This window comes from Charadrius vociferus, unplaced genomic scaffold (assembly GCF_000708025.1).
Source record: "Charadrius vociferus isolate BGI_N301 unplaced genomic scaffold, ASM70802v2 scaffold565, whole genome shotgun sequence".
In the NCBI taxonomy this organism is placed as follows: Eukaryota; Metazoa; Chordata; class Aves; order Charadriiformes; family Charadriidae; genus Charadrius; species Charadrius vociferus.
This window is the reverse complement of record NW_009648358.1, coordinates 2,018,331-2,037,785: the sequence shown is the minus strand read 5'-3', so window position 1 is coordinate 2,037,785 and position 19,455 is coordinate 2,018,331. Positions and strand designations below refer to the sequence as shown.

At 39.9% G+C, this 19,455-nt stretch overlaps 2 protein-coding genes across 3 annotated transcripts in view; both read left to right on the top strand.

Annotated features, from left to right (window-relative positions):
* Positions 1–2,029: 2,029 nt before the first annotated feature.
* On the top strand, positions 2,030–8,631 carry LOC104286646 (ovalbumin-related protein X-like). 2 transcript variants are annotated; one of them, XM_009885261.1, is made up of 7 exons: positions 2,030–2,197; positions 2,854–2,904; positions 4,247–4,375; positions 5,150–5,267; positions 6,014–6,156; positions 6,442–6,597; positions 8,230–8,631. In XM_009885261.1, the coding sequence occupies exons 1-7, from the start codon at positions 2,030–2,032 to the stop codon at positions 8,629–8,631; spliced, it is 1,167 nt and encodes a 388-aa protein (XP_009883563.1). The 2 variants fall into 2 exon arrangements, with proteins under 2 accessions (XP_009883563.1, XP_009883562.1); XM_009885260.1 differs by having other exon boundaries at positions 2,854–2,919.
* A 7,812-nt stretch (positions 8,632–16,443) lies between these two features.
* LOC104286645 (ovalbumin-related protein Y-like) overlaps positions 16,444–19,455 on the top strand; it is a 6,613-nt gene continuing 3,601 nt past the window's right edge. The window contains exons 1-3 of the mRNA XM_009885259.1: positions 16,444–16,489; positions 18,376–18,560; positions 19,218–19,268. Of these exons, the coding sequence (XP_009883561.1) occupies positions 18,393–18,560; positions 19,218–19,268 (219 nt within the window). The 5' untranslated portion in view covers positions 16,444–16,489; positions 18,376–18,392. The remainder of the gene's footprint in view (positions 16,490–18,375; positions 18,561–19,217; positions 19,269–19,455) is intronic.

Here is a 19,455-nt window from a genome sequence, read left to right as displayed (position 1 = left end):
TTTTTTCACTCCTTGGTAATATAAGACTCTTTCCTCTTTCCTCAACCATGGATGCTCCCTAATAATGGACTGCGTTGGGAACTGTTTGCTCGCTCCCAGATCAATGCACTATGGACTAATCTTATTTTCCTGTAATATTTTGGGATCTTTATCTTCACTTGACTGTGAGAATCACCTGATCTGATGTTACAGCTAGGTTTATTAAAAATGTATTATGTTTCGCTGGATTTATTTGTAACTGCTTTTCCTCAGTTTTTTACATTTGTTTTTCATTTGGCTCTAGTTACTAATACGCACCAATCACATTAATGTGTAAATTCAAAAGAACTGCATAAAACATAGTTTTAGACTTGAACTTCAATTGCTTTGGTACAGCCTTATAAATTACAGCAAAAGCTTAAATGAATAATTTCTTTATTAGGTTTTACTTCAATAAATAAAGGTTGACTTGCTGCAGATAGAGTACTAGTCTAACATTGGCCTACTCAATGTTTCAAAGTGTAGAGAATCAAAAGGTTGTGACGAAAGGTAGTGACTCAAAAGATGACTCCTTGCAGGCTAATAGTGGGAGTGTCTCAAATGGTGCAATATATATCACCTAGAGCTCAGAGAATCTGTTTAGGTTCAGCTGGCAAGCTGGATTATTACGTGCCTCTTTGAAGTTTGTGGGGTAAGTATTTCTCCAAGTAAAATATAATTTCTAATTTTTATTCTTTAATATGGAAAAAAAGGGATATTATGTTTAAGAACTTTAAGGTAAGTATAAGACAAATATGTAAAAAGACAGCATATACAGTAATTTTACCTCGCCGTATTAATATGTCTTATACTGTTTGACTGTCAAATACTTTTAGGTGTGCAAAATCTGAGTGTTTGTCCACCATAGCCTTGAGTAGAAATATCTCTTTTTCACTGAAAATCTGGTGTCACATTAAAACTGTTATTTTATAATTTTAATAATTATTTGGGGAATAAAGGCACTTCTCTCTTCTTGATCTCACTCTCTGGAGAACACAGGTGAGGTACAGTATGATGATTCACAGAGTCTGTGATTCCACAGTCATTAGTGCCAGATGCCTCTCAGGGCACATAATCAACCTCATCTGCTCCAAACTATGTGTATGCTGCTATTCGTCCAACTTCAACTGTTTTAGAGATCCAAGAACAGCATGCAACTTTCTTGGTCTCAGATTTAAGAGAGAGAATGACTGCAGGTTTCAATGAATGTCCTTAACATGTCACATTCATTTGCATGTACAGGGTTTGCACCTGACTGTATGAATGCAGCTCTACACTATTTCAAGCTGTACTGCCAAAACCCATGTTTATGATACATATATGATATATACATATGATATATATGTTTGTGCTTTTTCTCAACAAAAAAGCATCAGCAGAGATTAAATGTCTGAAATGAGGCTGCAGGAAAGAACCCCCCTAATTCTATAGTTCGGCATCTAAGCAACTGGCTTGGTTTACAGAGCAACTTACTCCCATTATTCCTATAAACTACAGGAAAGCAACCTCCAAATTTGTGGGTGGTTGTACTAAGAAACAGTAAGAAGTACACTAAGAGTATAGTAAGTTGACTACATTAGATTTAAAGATCCAGATCGTTGTACAAAGTAGTCACAGAAGAAATGAAATATAAAGTTTGCATTGTCTCAAACATCATTCAGAGTCCTGTGGATGGGCATAGTGAAACTCATCCATTCAGTGTTATTTTCATCACATTGAAGCATGGGTGAAACTATTTCCTAAAAGGCAAGTACAACATACAGTCTTGATGATGAGCTAGTATCTTACTGAAAGAAAACAAATGTGCGTTCAGAGATAAATGTGTCGGGAGCTACAATACTTCTAACGATCGCAAAATTTGTAGGCTTTACATCATTCATTGGTTCAGCATCACAAAGCCAGCAATGAACTAGGAGTTTCTGGGCTATCAACAGTACTTTTTAAAACAAGTGCTACATATCACCACTGTACAGTCATATTTCTGTTTGCTTTAGACAACACTGATTTCACAATGGGCTCCATCAGTGCAGCAAATGCAGAATTTTCTTTTGATGTATTCAAAGAGCTGAAAGTCCACCACGCCAACGACAACATCTTGTATTCCCCCCTGAGCATCATTGCAGCCTTGGCCATGGTTTATCTGGGAGCAAGAGGTAACACTGAGTATCAGATGGAGAAGGTAAGTTACATAAATGGATACAAACTCCTTTTGGTCTTGTTCAACACAGCAACAAATTATCCATTTACATCTTTGGGACTTTCTCCAGTTGAGGGGAGAAACCCACAAGTCACTTTTGGCACTGCCTTCAAACTTGCCTGGAAAAAGAATGGCATTCTGAACTGTGAGGTTTGGATCTGGAGCTGAGTTTTCACTTACTATTGCTTTTCCCCATGAAGGGCAAGAACGGCCTTTGGTTTCCATTAAGAAAGAGCCACCTTGAAGGACAGTTAAGACAGGTCTCTGGCTTCAGCTTATATTAGCTCCCAGACCTGATTTCTTTCAGGTGGAAAGGACAACTTGTAATATACAAAAGATGAAACATTCAGAAAGCAAGAACCACAGCCACAAATACAATACAGCAAGGTTGTAGCTGGTTTATAGACTGAATACCATTAAGTGGAAAAGCAGGGATCTAAGCTGAGGATCATAGTCACAATTTTTCAGTGTGACACGTGTAGTAAAAAAATCTGATTTAGAGCTTGCATGAAACTTCTCAGTTCTTCTACGTGTTAGTCAGACCTGGTTAGTCTAAACCTACAGTTTCAACACAAACATCAGTGACTCTCAGTGGACTTCACATGCTTAATTTCTTCTATTGCTACTGTCAATTGCAGGTTCTTCACTTTGACAAGATTGCGGGACTTGGAGGAAATATTCAGACCAAGGTACAGAAATCTAAGGTACATTTATTTCTTTCACATTTTTCTGCTGAGAATAGATTGTTCTGACTGTGCTTCAAGTAGGTTCAACACCTTCACATACCTTTGCTAATGGTCTTAATATAAGAGATGTAAATTAAAAAAAAAAAACAAAACAAAACCAACAACGACAAAAAAAACCAAACCAAAAACAGAAAAAGAAGACAGGCTGCACATGTTGCACCAGAACAAGCAACAGGACAGGATCGGATGCTTTGGGCATCAGGCTACCTTCTTCTGTAGATAAGTATCTGCACACCTGATGGTGCTGCTGGGGGACAGCATTTGAAAGGCACTCAGCACCTGGAGCCAGGGTACAGCAGTCAGACTTGCAGCTGAGACTCCAAAATGGGGCAGGAAGATGCTTCAGCAGAAAAGACCCCACAAGCCTCACAAGCTGGAAAGTAACCACACTCTTCCAAAAGCTATAGGGACTTTTCCAGCCTCCCATTCCCACTGCTTCCCCAAAAGCACCATGAGGGGTTCCAGTACCTTGATACCACCCATGTGCTTTCCTCTGTGTTAAGCTGATGCCTCTGCAAAGATAACACGAGCCATGTTCCCTGGCTTGTCCCCATCCACTTGGGATCCACGAGCACAAGGTGGGACTTGGAAAGAACAAGAAGACGTTTTTTTTTTTTTTTTTTTTTAAATAAATTAAAATAAAGGTAATATCAGCTATATTACCTGATATCAGAGCATTTAGTGACTGGTTAAACACTTAGAAAGGAGCAGCTAAACACAGTTCTCCTCATAAAATGAAGCCCCAGCCACTGTTTATCATTGTGCATTTTTCTTACATGGTCTTGGCCTGTGTCACCTGGAACACTATTCTTGGGGCATTATACAGTTGATCTGTTTTTTCACTATATTATGAGATACTTCCCTACTCCCTTGTCATCTAGCACTTTTCTCTGCAGCTTCAGCAGAAAGCAGCCACGAAATTGCTAACAGAAGCTGGGAATGAGAGGCTTTATATCTGTGACAACCCACCAGTTGTAGTCATTGACACCTGAACTTTTCTCGTTGTCACCTCCCTCCTGAGCCATACAGTTTCAGATTCATCACTGAAGTTTTCTGCTTGTTATCACCTAGAATGAGTGTCATCACATGCTATCAATTAATTGTACATTATTAGTTGCTTATATTGAACACCTCTTCCATGGAGCTTTTAGACTGTAGTACATGTCTATTTGCAAATGTTCAAACACTGTGAGCTTTTCCGTGTTATTTGTACCTTATAAATAATTATCTTTCTAGTAAAATAAGCTAACAGCTATACCTTTTTATCTTCTTATCAACAACTCAGTGCGGCAAGTCTGTGAATATCCACATACTGTTTAAAGAACTTCTCTCTGATATCACTGCACCAAAAGCCAATTATTCACTCCACATTGCCAACAGACTCTATGCTGAAAAGACATGTCCAATCCTACCGGTGAGTTGTACCTTAGAGTGATTTCTTGCTAAACCCTGCATAAACCTGTAACCCAGGAGGACTGGCCCGAGTAGGTGATTTGTTAATCCAGTGCTCCCCACTGGTGTGGACTTCCATGGCTCTTCCCTTTGCAACAGCCCTGACAATAGCCTGAATGGCAAGCAATTCCAGGTAGAAATATGGCTCTATTAAAAAATGAATGGAGTAATAAACAAAACTATTTGGCAGTGTAATTCCCCACCTCCCCATTTGCTCCTCCAAAGCCTTTTCATTTTAATAGGTTGTTTGGTCTTTTTCAGGAAATAATTTGACTTCAGCACAAACCCCCACCTCTAAAAAAACTTTAGAAAGGGTCAAAATCATTAATTTGACATTTTCAAAACAAAACATACAAAAATTCTAAATCAAAGAAACTTCTTATCTTTAAAAAGAAGGAGAAATGCTTTTAAAAAAAGAGAGTGGACATAATGATAATAATATGCTCTCAAATGAACTTGAAACAATGTGTTTGGATCAGACTTTCTTCAATAAAATATTTAAAGATTTCTAATATGTACTTTTAACTAGTCAAGTAATAAAAATGTCAGATCTGAAAATGTCATGGATCAGAATAATTTTTCTGGCCCAGTTTTAGCAGGTTCTTCCAGGAAGTAAGCAATGAGAACGGCCTAACCATGGCATCACTATAAAAATCCTTTTAGCCATATTTTATTTCACCTTCATACTGTTTTTAAGAAATTACTAGCTTGGTGGCTACAATTGCTGTCTTTATAGATCTACTTAAAATGTGTGAAGAAATTGTACAGAGCAGGTTTGGAAATGGTCAACTTCAAAACAGCGTCAAATCAAGCCAGACAGCTCATTAATTCCTGGGTGGAAAATCAGACGAATGGTAAGGTCAGACAAGATTTTGAAATATATTTCCCTCTTGCAACTGTGTTTGAACAACTTCTGGAAAGACTAAACATTAGAGGAGAAATTTCTTCCTCCCATCCCCACTAGTGGATATTTCCTGTGGAAAGGAATGCCTTTCGCACCTGTGTGGCAGTTTTAAACATACCTGGCAAAGGCAGAGGTGTCAGGATATGCACACTTTATATGCACATTTTTTGTGTCTGAGCAGCTTAATGCATGCAAGGTTAGTCCCACCTTCTCTAGAATATTGGCATAATTTTCCAAGCATGTGCTGCATGGATAAGAGGTGGGCTTCCAGGTGAGAAAGTAATGCATGCACTAGGCTGCAGTGGGAAAGGAATGGTTCAGGAGCTTGCGTACATTTATTGTGCTGAGATGGGGGGGATAAACAGGAGTGAAGTGTGAGAAAGAAACACAGTGAGAAATATAAAATTTACATTGCTGCTTCCCTCTCCTGTTCCTTTTTTTCTACATAAATCTTTTTCCAAGCACTGATCAGAAACATTCCCGGGGGTGTATACCACTCTTGCATCTACCTGTCTTCTTGCAGAAATGTCTGGCCAGGTGCCAGTCACTTGGTATTAAATCATCCCCTTGAACCTGAATTCCACGTATAGACCTTTGAAGGAGAGGAAGTCAAGGCAAGCAGCAGCATGTCAATCGACCTCTAAAATGACTACTGCCATAAAACTTACCACTCTCTGCCCTGTTTCTTTCTTAAAGGACAGATACAAGATTTCCTTGAACCAGGCTCTGTTGACCTCGATACTGTGCTGGTTCTTGTGAACGCCGTTTACTTCAAAGGGATATGGAAGACAGCATTTAAAGAAGAAGACACTCGGGAATTTCCCTTCAGTGTGACAAAGGTATGCGGGCACAGACAGAGCCTTGCACAGCCAACAATCTGGGTGTTACACATACAACATGCTGTGGTCATTGGACGGGTGATTTAGCTGGTTGGTTTGGTTTGCAGGAGCTGTGTCTGACCAGAGCACACCAGCAGACGAGAAGAAAATGGAGACACAGCTCTTCTCCAAAGGCGACATGCTTGAAGATCAAGCTCTGCCCCTTTCAAAGGGCTTGCATATTTGCCTCCTTAAAGAAAAAAAATTGCTCCCCGGTCACATCGTCTCATGTTTCTGTTTTCACAGCAAGAAAGCAGACCTGTGCAAATGATGTTTCAAAATGGTACCTTCAAAGTGGCAGCGGTGCCCGCAGAGAAAATGAAGATCCTGGAGCTTCCGTATGCCAGCGGGCAGCTGAGCATGTTGGTGCTGTTGCCTGATGACATCTCTGGCCTGGAGCAGGTATGGCCCCGGCAGGGGAAGCAGAAGAGTTACTGCTTCTGTGGGACCTGGCTACTGTCAGACCTTTTGCTGTCCATGTACACCCCAGCTGCCCACACCATGGCTGTGCTGGGCAGGCAGGGGAGCACAACACCGCCCAGGTGCTACCAGGTGCCCAGGCAGAGACTGACCTCTTAGGAGAGCCCTTGACTCAGTCTAATAAAATGAAGGTACAGGAGCATAGTGCCGCTGTAGCCCTGCAGGAGACGATGTATGTATGGGCAGATATCTTTTTTTTTTCATTGAGAGGCCCATTCACTCCCCCCTCCCACCTCCCCCTCAAACTGTTGAGGAGGTGTTGCTAAAACTGATGAGAATCAGGCATTCTTTGCAGGAATCACTAATTTCTATTTTTATTTTTTTTTTAACAAAATCCTCAGTAAGCATCATAAATAGGCTGCTTTCAAAAATTGCCCTGATTATGTTATGGAATGAAAACCAAAGTTAGATTTATCATGTTCTTCATAAAATACTCTTCATTTTGAAATGGTAAAATCAATCAAGCTAAACTAACTGATCAATAATACTTTATTTGTTAAGACTTCAAAGAGTCTCAAATATAGAGATGGAAAGGAAATGCATGGAAGATATTTAGAAATTACACACAAAACAATTACACAGAAGAGACTTGGGTCTAATGGAATGAACATCAACAGCAGAAAGAATCCATGAACATACAAGGGCGTAAAATGAGAAGAGCATATGAAAGTAAAAGAAAACGTAAAAATTGCTTTAAGTCAGGTTGAGTCAGTTTTTGCCAGATGCATGAAAACTAGTAAAAAAAATGGTTTTGTCCTTCAAAGAAAAAAAGAGAGAAGTGGGACTATAATGCAGTGAGGCAAGAATACAAATATTATCTACTGACTGCAAAATTAAATGAAACTTTCACCTTGGTCTCGAGAGAAAATGAAGCTAAACAACTGAGTGAATGCAGGATGCTAACAGCAAAGAGGAAACAAAAATGGACAGATACAAGGGAGAAACAAAACTCAAAACCTTAATTTGCTTCAGTCAGATGGACTGGATTATCTTCATGCACGATTTCTGAAACAAGCAGCAAAACCCCCAGAATTCCAATGTCAATAATTTTAAACAAAGTTATCAAGGTGATATCAATTTACCTATTTGTACTTAAGAAAAGGAAAAATTGATGTAGTCTGCATTATATAATCTATTATTCTTATTTCAGCAATTTTGGGGGAATTATATTATAAAGTAGAGTTATTAAAGATGTAGAAGAGTTTGCATTTGTTAGGTACTATCAACTGTAGGTAAACCTTCATGGGCTTTTTTTGCAATCTCTTTCACAAGCTGACTAATTTGTCTGGCTATGAAACTGTTGGGTTGTGCCTCATGAGACACAAGATTAGTTGGACAGAAGGGGACGAGTCAGGTGGGTAAGGAACTGAATAAAAGGACAGTGACACAGGCAGTACTGGAGAGGCAAATAATAAACTATAAGAAGAATGTTGATAGGACGCCCTTCTGGAACGATTCTGGTTTGCTTCTTTTGTGATAGCCTTGATTAAAATGAACAGTAGGAAGAAGTTGTATTCTCATCTCAGGCATTTCATTCCCTGCCTCTCTTTGCAGCTTGAGAACAAGATCAGCTTTGAAAAACTTACAGAGTGGACCAGTCCGAATGTGATGGAAAAGAAGAGAGTGAAAGTGTACCTCCCGCGCATGAAGATTGAGGAAAAATATAACCTCACATCTGTCTTAATGGCCCTGGGTATGACCGACCTGTTCAGCCCTTCGGCCAATCTGTCTGGCATTTCTTCAGCAGAGAGCCTGAAGATATCTGAGGCCATGCATGAGGCGTACATGGAAGTTAATGAAGAGGGCACCGAAATGGCAGGCTCAGCAGGGGTGATGGGAGACATCAAGCATTCCTCTAAGTTTGAAGAGTTTAGGGCTGACCACCCTTTCCTTTTCTTGATCAAACACAATCCAACCAACAGCATCCTCTTCTTTGGCAAATATTGTTCCCCCTAAAGAAAGAAAGAGCTGGAAATAACGTTTGCATTCCTCTCAGAAACAGACCCCCTTTACCATACCATTGTAGTGTAATCTCATCTCTTCAATATTTTCTCCAAGTGCAAAGCCTAATCTAAGAAATTCCCATTTGGGAAACTTCCATAGCAAAGACATACCTGCAGGTGAGGAAACAGCAGCAAGTATGTTTACTCCTTTCCCTTCTCATACTGGTTTAAGGATTGCTTGAGCTGAGCAAAGACTAAGCCAACAGAGAATAGAGGCACCCACCAGCCAGGAAGGGGCCAAGAAACAAGTTACAGGCATGACTCCAAGTGTTTGGCAGTCCGTTACATACAAAGCCATGGGCTGTGCTAATCCCATTCCCCAATAGCATCCTGCTGACAAACCCACATTGTTGTTCCTGAAACACAGGCTTTGAGATCTCCAGTCTGGATGAGACACTTGTGGATAAGATTCTGCTATGCAGGTTATTGACTGGCGCCTATATAAATTTTAATTTTTTTTACTTAGCTGTTGGGAAATGGTGTACATGTCCACTATCACCAGAGTTGTCCTCTCACCATGAGTTCCTCACATAATTCTGAATTTCTTGCAGAGGTTTTCCAAAGTCATAGAGATCTAACTTTTTGTAGGTGCGGTAATGCCTTTTCACAGAGTGTAGATTCAAAGCCTGAAACATGGGTATCCGGATGATCGAGATGATCCAGAACTCTGTGAGAATCGTCAGGCAAAAAAGCTGCCCGAATTCTTGTTTAAAACATTGGAAGACACTTCAAATTTGAGAACATTTTGATTTTTTGTGAAAAATCCTGCAAGTGGTATTAAAGAATCTGATTTCTTCATGGGAGTTTTGTGAAAAAACACAGCTTTCAAAATTATGCCTGTCTCTGTAGAGCTTGCTTAGCAAGCAAACTTCAATTAGTCCTTGGAAAGCCCTCAGCTGAAGTTCAAAGCTTGAATACTTTATTCTTCCATGAATGCAGCTGGGCTTCTTTGTTCCTATGATAGTCCAAGGTTTCATTTCTTGTTTTTAAGAAATATATGGTAAACCTTATATTTTCTGTCTTTATCTTCCTGTGTGTCCTTTGACATCCGCAAATATGAATATGTTGGCTCAATACTATGTCCTGTTTTCATTCTAATCATACCTTCTTGATTTTGATGCATACAATTGATTTCTTTTTGTTAACACAATAAAAGAAAATCACAAATGCTTGTCATGAGAATGATATTAATTTTCTGGACCACAAACCCTTAAAAATATCATTACATTGGTAACAGTTGTGAGTAAAATGGGATTTATTACAAAATCCTATTTTTAGAATGAATAAAGCATGTAGATAGAAAGTTTCCTATGCATTTATGAAATGCATAAATGCACACATCTAGAGTTTGATTGCTCTCTGTATTGCAGATTACCAAGAAATAGCCCAATGGAATACTGATTTATTACTATGTATTTTTCAATACAATTCCAATGGCTATTAAAGATGTACTGACAATTAGTCTAATCTGAGGAACATCTATTCCAGCAGCTCTGCCATTTTATATGATGAAATAATTTGAAATTATATAACTCAAAAGGCATAAGAAAGAATAAGTAGACCAAGAACCGTTAGGCAAAGCATTTCCCCACTGAGAGTCTTTAGAGGAGGAACTCCATCGTTAACATCAGCTATTTCCACATTAGCACATGGTGCGGTATGATAAAAGCAGGTCTGACACTCACATTATTTGAATATCATCAGGAGATGCGTTATACATACTCAGCTGTTTTTCAGTGGTAAAACCAGCTATTTTACCAAGTATACTTTAATTTTTGTTCTTTAGAAATGAAAGCAGTGATATGAACATGTCCAAGAGATGCAAAATTTCAACATCTCGAGGTTTATCGTAAGTAATTTATTCACCTTTCGCATCTGCCAGAAGCAGTAGATCCAGTCCATTAAATTTAAAAGCCAGTACACTTAAACAATAAGAAGACCTGAAAAGGGTTACATTTACAAACTAGCCTTCCTATGATTATTAAACTGGAAAGTGCTGAAAGTACAAAGATATGCCTCAGTGAGCAATGTTGTTTCCTAAATGACAACAAAGGTCAAAATGAAGGAATGAGAAAAAAGCAGAGGAGCCATGTGGCTTACAAGCAAATACAAAGCTTCCTCTTTCTCAAAAGGGAAAACAAGAGGCAGCAAAAAGTGCAAATTCATCAATAGTGAACCAAACATGCAACAAAGTACCAATGACTAGGACCTGGACCTGGCCACCACAGACCAGGTAGGAGGCACAATATTTAAAGGGCAGTGGAAAAGTATTCCCCATGAAGGGGACGGTAGACCTGGCTGGTGGGATAATGAATGCCTGCTGCAGCCTCCGAGCTCTCCAAAACACTAGGGAGATTTGGGAGAAGCAGACCTTCCTGTCTCCCAGAGAGATGGGCTCTGTGGTTAAGCCTCTCTGCCCCCTCGCCCACCTGGCAAGCATGCAGTGGAACGGAGCAGGTGCTGCAGGGGCATGGCTAGATCCTGTGTTCTGCCTGAGCAGCGTTGTGCTTTCACCTGGCAGGCTTCTTTTCCCAGGCACAGTTCTGGCTTTCACGCCAATAGGCAGCTCAGCATATTTGCTTTTTAAAAAAAAAAATGGCCAAAATGTTAACAATATTGAAATGCTCCAAAATTTTGTATTTGAAAAGAGACAAAAATAAATAAATCATGAAAATGTCCTTCTTGCTACTGGCATTTTTGTTGTAGCCTTGCAAAAGCTTCTGGCATTTTTGTTTCCTGAAGAACTGAGACCCTGTTTCTCTGACAGACTGCTGTGCAGCACCAGATGGAAGGCTTGGCAGGTAACACATGGGGGACAAGACAAAGTCTGAAACCTTCTGCACCTCTTGGTGCAACAAACACATCTCCAGAAAGCACAAAGAGAGGTTCAAGGGCCTCCCAGTATGAGGCAACATTGCTCCCTGTATGACATGGAAACAGTACTCCTCTGTGGGACTTGCCACACACTCCTGTTCTGAGTGCCTCATCTACACCAAAGTACTTTCTTAGCACATTAATGTGCAATAACCTGGCTGTCTCCCTGTTCCTTGAGATCTTCCTCTACATATAACACCAAATCACAGAGCAGCTGAGATTAGAAATGATCTCTGCCAACTGTCTATTCCAAGCGTCAAGCAGGGTCAGCTACAGCAGGTTGCCTGGGACCATGTCCTGCTGGGTTTTGAATATTTCCAAGGATGAAGACTCTACAGCCTCTTTGGGCAACCTGACTTTACCTCCCTCCCTATAAACAAATATATTTTCTTATGTTTAAATGGAATTCATGCTATTTCAAGTTGTGCCTAAGGCCTCTTGCCTGTTCATTGAAGAAAGTCTGGCTCCATCTTCTTTTCACCCTCCCATCCAGTAAGTTATGCATATGGATAAGATCCCCCCTGCACTTTCTCCTCTCCAGGGTAACAAGTCTCGTTTCTTTGAGTGTCTCCTCTCATGACAGATGTTTTAATCACTTCATCATCTTTATGGCTTTTCTCTGGTCCTGCTCCAGTTCATCCGAAACTCTTTTGTACCAGAAAGCCCAGAGCTGGACACAGCGCTCCAGCTGTAGTCGCATCAGCGCTGAGCAGAAGGGAAGGATAATCTCCCTTTACCTGCTGGTAATGCTTTTTCTAATGCAACCCATGATGCTGTTGACTCTCTTTGCCACAAGGACGCATTGCTGACTCATGGTCAACTTGGTGTCCGCCAGGACACCCAGTTCTTTTCTGCAAAACTGACATGACGGCATGGAGCTTTGTGCAGTGACATTTCTCCTTCTCTCCTGTTCTGCAGCAGATTTTTCCTGTAGGGGAGGCAGGAAACATGCCAGGAATATTATTAAGAATCTCAGTAGGCTACTAGACAGAGGGGAGGAAAGCTTCATGGAAGGATGTCTGTGTTGAAACAAACCAAGAGATTCATTTATCCTACTTTGTGCGGAAGAAAAATGCTTTTTTTCCTGGGACCACGTGCCAAGATAACCACCATGCTGGGCAGCCTTCCAGTGAGTGATGGGAGGTAACATGAGTCATGGTGACATGAGCAGTTCTAGTTACAGGCTGCCACGAACAGCCTTTTCTGTGGGGAGGGACCCTGCTAACTTAGCTCCTGTGTGGCACAGCCAGTAAACTAGTTGTGCCAATGCCAGTGACCACCATGTTTACGCTGGGTGTAAGGGCCTGGATAACATGCTGCCTCCTTAGGAACCAGTGAGGTATGACCATCCACAGCCTCACCCTGGCTGTTGGCTTATCCCAGGGACCCGAGGGATGAATAAGGGACTTCACACACGCTGTGGTGACTGATAAAGGGACTGCTGTGTGCACTGGTTCAGAACTTGTGTAGCAGCAGCCCCTGGGTGCTCTGTGCACTGCTAAGCAAATACAGTGAGTGAGTGTGAGCGACTTGTGACCGAGGCCATCATAGAATCCTTCTGAAGATGCCTTCTCTGGAGAAATCCACTCTGCCAACACTGAGGTATGCACATCCCTGTCAGAGTCTGCGAATGATCGAGGCAGCACTACAGGCAACAATGTGTGTCTCTTCAGAGTGGTACAGCACTGCTGCAGAAAGGTGCCAGGTGGGCTATGGGCTCCTGTCTGAAGGACCTTGAACAGACACTTCATTTTCTTCAGACTGGGAAAGAAGACAGTCCTATGGGACAACCGAGAGAGAAATCATCGTTGATAGCTAGAGCACCAAGGTCTGCAATGGCAACTAACTAAACAATCACTGGCAGTCACCCTGAGCAAGACAAACATGAAACAATCAATGTTGCTCCTTACTACTGGCAAAAGAGAAGCAGCATGGATGAGAACAAAATCTTGAGTTCTGTGTGGGGTTTTGTGATTGGATTAGAGGCTTTGGTCTGTGAGCTGACCTGGACTTCGTATCCTTTTGGAAAGGCTCAAATGTCCAAGAGTCTGTTGGTTTAGGGAGAGCTCCACAATGAAATACCTAGCAGAGGAAAGGGCAGCAAAGCCTTAGCCGACCTCTTTCTTGGGACAAGCATTGTTAAAAAAAGGACATGTGGCAAAACACATCCTTTTGTGTTTGTGCCGCATTACACAGCCATGCTGGACAGGGCAATCCATTATCTTTTATCCCAGGAAGTGTTTCAACTGCAGGAAGGTTTGCTTAATCTCACTAGGCTCCAAGATAGATCTAAAGTTGCCAAGTAGACTATGCAGTACCTCTTGTATTCTTATGATTCTGCACTGGTTGCTGATCATGATCAAGATTTTTACTTACTTGTGGAATGATTTTGTTGCATCTGCAACTTGCTTTACATTAATCATTCATTTCACCAATAAAAAATAGAAATGCTAACAAAAACAGTAACATGGGTTGTGTACTAACATGCTTCTGAAGGAGTGTATTGCCCCTTCTCTGCTGCAAAACAAAAAATTCCTTTCATTAATGAATATATTCAACTTAGAAGTATTTTGAAAACCATGCCATTGCTAATAACATTAATGCTGGGAATTGGCTGCTATGAAACAACTGTACTGACTCACCGGACACTTTTGTAGCTACTAACATCCAGGCTAGATATGATGATCCAAATGTGATTCAGGTAGATGGTGCACAAATGCCAAGGTGACTCGCATACGGTGAGCTGAAGCGTACTGCTAGTCAATTTGATTGTCAGGGAAAAAGATTCAAGGTATACTCAAAAGTTAGAAGGTTAGAAGGGACAGGGTAAAACATATTGGCTAATCCTTTGACTTCTGAGCTGTAAAGTATACAACAATGGACTGTGGCTGTGAGTGTTAAAGCTTGTTTGAACAGAAACAAAGCGGTCTTAAGCAGGAAAGGCAGAAGGGGCAGCAGCCACAGGAACAGCTTCCAGTTTTGGGAGTACTCCCAGTTGTGTGATTACAGGTATTCCCCATGTACAGACACATTCACCCATTTGACCCGTCTTTCTACCACCACAGTGACACTATTTTCAGCTAAACAGGACTCACAACAGTGGTGACCAATTTATGTACAGCTCCTGTGAGAGAACATTCTCTTTACAGTAGATTTGCAGTGATGGGCCACAAATGTGAGGCAAGGCCTAATAACCTTTCCTCAAAAGCACTGTCACTGCATAGCAGTGGCCGTAGCAGACCAGCCTGGGCTTCAAACTGCCATGTAAAGTACTAATGGCAGTCCAGACTGAGCTTTTCACAGTTATTATTGCACTAGTATCTTTGGTTGAATGGGACTAATAAGGACTGCATTAGAGAGAAAGGTATGGATGATTCAGAAGCTTTCCACTCGCATTGACAACTAAAAGGGTTAAGGAGTCCACCTCTTCTCTCCAGAAGCGTAATTTGTTCTAGACAATTTCAGAGGCATTTTGTGTATTGACTTTGGATTTCTGTTTTAAAATCACATGGCACTTAGAGAGGTCAAAGTAGTTTCTTTTATTGTCTGTTCATTCTTTTATTTCAAAGAAATTATGCGACTGCTTTAAGCTTGCTATTGTACATTATGACTGTCCTGCAGACCATGAATGTTTCTTCAGCTGGTTTGTTCACCTGATATGCCATGAAGTTGCTTGTGGAAGATCTGTAAGAATGGTCTCTGTGTGTACAAAAGGCACATTTCGAACCCAGCATCTGGCGCTGTGACCTGTGGAGAATGACAAGAACAACTCCCCTTAAAACACCCTTCAAAATTATAGCAGCAAGTTCAAATCCTTTTCTGGTAGCATCTGACTGGGGTCTAAATATGCTGATGTTTTAATTTAAAAAGCAACAGAAGCCTTGTCTTTCTTCTCTGTTCAATTCTCTTTCCCCAACGCGCTTCTCTTCAGCTCTGTAATTCTTCTCTATACAGATGATCTGAATATTGCTTTTGAAATTAATTCCTATTCCCACAATATGCTTACTGATGTTTTGTTCTACTGATGTGCTGTGCAGACTGTGACTACATCTGAGTTTCCTGAGTTAGATTGCTCTAGGATGAAAAACTGTGCTCTGTGAAACAGTATGCCTGTGGTCTTCTACAATGCAGGCTGTATGTGGCACTGGACAACTACATCCAAGTTTTTGAAGAATAATCTATTCAAATATTATTAAATTTGGCAACTAACATTTGAAGGACGTGCTCTTTCTTGAGTTCCTTGCTAGCAGAGGTTTCTCCATTCCTCAGTAAGAGCTATGGATTCTGGTGGGAAGAAAGACTAGTGTTATTGGTAGTCCAGCCAACAACAGGAGAGCGAAAAGTTGCAATAAGTATAGTGTGGGCATACCACAGCAAGCAGTCCTACATATGCTGATCTTACTAATTTTTTTGAGTTCACAGAATGGTGACTCTGAGAGGGATCTGGCCTGTCAGTACTCATTACAGAGGAATAATAAGGGAATGAACTCAAAATCCTTTAGATGCACTCTGCACAACTGGATTTCTCACATTTTTGTTTTATTTTCCCTAGCCATGCCACACTATTTGCTGCGATAACCAAATCATACTATTCAAGTTCCAATGAACAGCTTTTATAATTATCTTTGCTTCAGCTGTTTCAACCTTTTCTACAAGGTTTCACATGGTATGATCAATGAATCTTCCATTCTGGAGATTTGAGGGTAAAATCCTTTAATTCAGGCATTTTTTATATTTTTTTTGAAAGAATGGACTATTCCAAGTAAAAGTGGATGTCTGACATTGAGCTCCATCCATCACTTCATTTGGTAAACACAGAACAGGCAGCATGGGGCGTGTCACAAAATTACACAAGATATATTTCAAGCAGTTCGGCCAGTCTGCCCCAAGTACAGCTGAGAAGCTGTACTATTACCTTCACAGGTGAACCTGATAAGGTAAGCATTTCTTTCAATTATGATTTAAGTTGTAATCTGCAATTTAAAAAAAAAATAAATGATTTCTTACAAAACTTACAAAAAGATTGATGAAACCTCATGTTTGTGACCTTCAGTATCAGTTGAAGAAACAACTAATTAGAGGATGCCTTCTGAAGAAACCTCATCTCACCTTCACTTGTGCGTTCTGCATTATTTTACTGTTTCGCATTCTGCCATTCATGAAATCAAAGTCTTTGTTTGTATGAACTAAAGCTTTGTTTACAAACTCTTCCACATTGAAAAGCTGGTGATATGTTATGACAGCCTTTCTTCCTTCCTCCTCTATCCCTTTAACTTTTTGTTTAGAATTAAAAGGCAAAATTGAATTCGTTGAAATTCAGGAGGATGCAAATAAAGCTCAGTTGCAGGGTTTATGGAAGATATTCTCTGAATGAAATTAAGGAATGTGGCGTGTTCAGGTGACCCCAGCATACTCTAGCTCTGTGTTATCTTTAATAGTTACATTTTCTAAGATTAAAAAAAAATGAAAAAAGTATTTGCTTAATTAATGTTTCTTCACCAAGATCATAAATGAAGCTTAAAGCCTAAAATAGTTAGCAGAATTGGTAAATGATAAAAAAAAATCTACCTTATACCACTTATGTAAGGTGGTTCAATTTAGAGAGAGATTGAGCATCCATTCTAGCAGAGAACAGCCAGATGCACTGTTGTTCAAATTATTCCACATTAAGAGATGACTGTCACATGAATGCCTTGATTCCATAGGGACTGTGATGTATATGGCAGAGTATCCTGGATTTTGTTCTCTAGCAGCCACAGAGGGAAACAAATCAAAGTTTGCATTGCTTGAAGGTTCCCAAGAGCTCTGTGGATGCAAACAGGGAAATTCCACCCTAGCAAGCTTCTCTCTGCTTGTGTCAACATGTGGGAAGTTATATATAAACACTATACTGCTGCATTAGACTTGACAGTACTATATTTTCTACTCTGTGTTGTCTTCTTTACTAAAAAATCCTTCCCTTCAGTGTTACATGAAATGCTAGGTGCTGAAACTACAGGAAAAATTTTACAAGAGTGTCAGAAACAGGGCACAAGAGATATCTAAATATTGAAGATGTGAAGATCTCTGCAAATTAAACACAAGGCTAAACAAGCACTGCCTTATTAAAAGGTGGATTTTATGGAAAAGGTGATAGTAAAAATTAAGGAGCAATTTTAAAACAGAGTGAGAAATAATTAGGTCAATAATGAATGGAACATGTACCAGTTCTAGATGTTTGTCATAAACTGGATGAATTTGGTAAATCATTTGCAGTCTCCATTGCTATGCCTTCATTACCCTACTGAAAAAAAAAAAGAAGGTAATGTTGCTAACATTTGAGACCTCTGATAAAATGGGTGATGTTAAGAACCCAGATTCCATTTACACGAGGATGAAATTAGAGTCAATCTGGCAAAATTTATGCTGTTGCTTCAGACTTGCACAGTGTATACTGTAATTACCTGTAGTTTGGATCATAGAGGGCTGATCTGTCAACTGATATTAAAAGTGATGTTAAAAATTATAGTGAGGAACCTATTTTGGAGTCTTAAAACAATGAAGATTCTGAGAACAAATCTATGTATGCTTTTTTCTTTAAGAGATGAGAAAAGACCTTTCAAAGTAACTAATATCACCAGCCTATGTGTAACTGGTAGCTATCCAGCATTTTGATTGCTCATGAATCCCAAAGCATGTCTGCCTTTCAAATCCACACCACTGGATTCTGTTTGCTGAAAAAAAAACCTGTGCACCAAGTTCATGGGTTCAAGTGCACTGACTTTCTTGCATTAAAATTAATACATTTAATCTTAATATGTCAGACTCTTTCTGTTTGCTTTAGATAACACTGATTTCACAATGGGCTCCATCAGTGCAGCAAATGGAGAATTTTGTTTTGACGTATTCAGAGAGCTGAAAGTCCACCATGTGAATGACAACATCTTGTATTGCCCTCTGAGTATCATTTCAACCCTGGCAATGGTCTATCTGGGAGCAAGAGGGAACACTCAATCTCAGATGGAGAAGGTAAGTTACTTACATGGGTGTAAAGTGACCTCTACTTGCACTTGTTGTTCCTTCTAAGTAACATCACTGAAATCTATCGTCCACTGACAAGGTTCTCACCTGTTTTAATGCACCAGAAATAAGCCAAAGTCACAAAATGAAGAACTGGATTGAGAGTTATTCAGAGAAAATACCAAAGATGTATATTTTCACTATAAGGGGCGGTTAGTTTTGACTTAGAAAAGAAAAATATCTCAAGAACAATAACAAAATGGATTACCAGGCAGCAAATTTTATTATAAGTTTTTTTTTCCTAAATTCTGACATCTTCCAGATAATGTGATCCTTTTTTTTTTTTTTTTCCAATATATATGACAGATAAATACCAGGAAGAGAGAAAGAGAGAATATTATTAGCAGTACATAATATGTAACTCAGTTAATTCCTAGACATTCACTAGCAAAAATATCATCTAAGCAAAGAGTGGTATTTACAGTTTCTCAGAAGGCTACAGGTGGCATAAACCAGTTGCAAGCTCACTTGTAAATTTTTAGTTCATCTATGTTCTCAGCACTTTTTTTTTTTTTTTCTGAGCCAACAGCTTTACCTCAAGCATCGTGTGTAAATCTCCTTTTTGGTCATGCTTGTCATTTCGACCACTGGCCTTTTCTCTTGCAGGTTCTTCACTTTGATAACATTACAGGAGTTGAAGACACTACTGACTCCCAGGTAGAGAAGTAACTTGACCTCTGTTTCTGTCTTATTTTCTCCTCAGAACAAAACTAGAACTTTTCTGCCTCTCCTCCTGGCAGTTTCAGACCCTGTCAAAAACTATGGTAATGCTCTTAAACCAAGGAGTTCTGTGGAGGGGGGGAAGGAGGGTGTAACTCACCTATTTGTTAAAAAACAGGGAAAG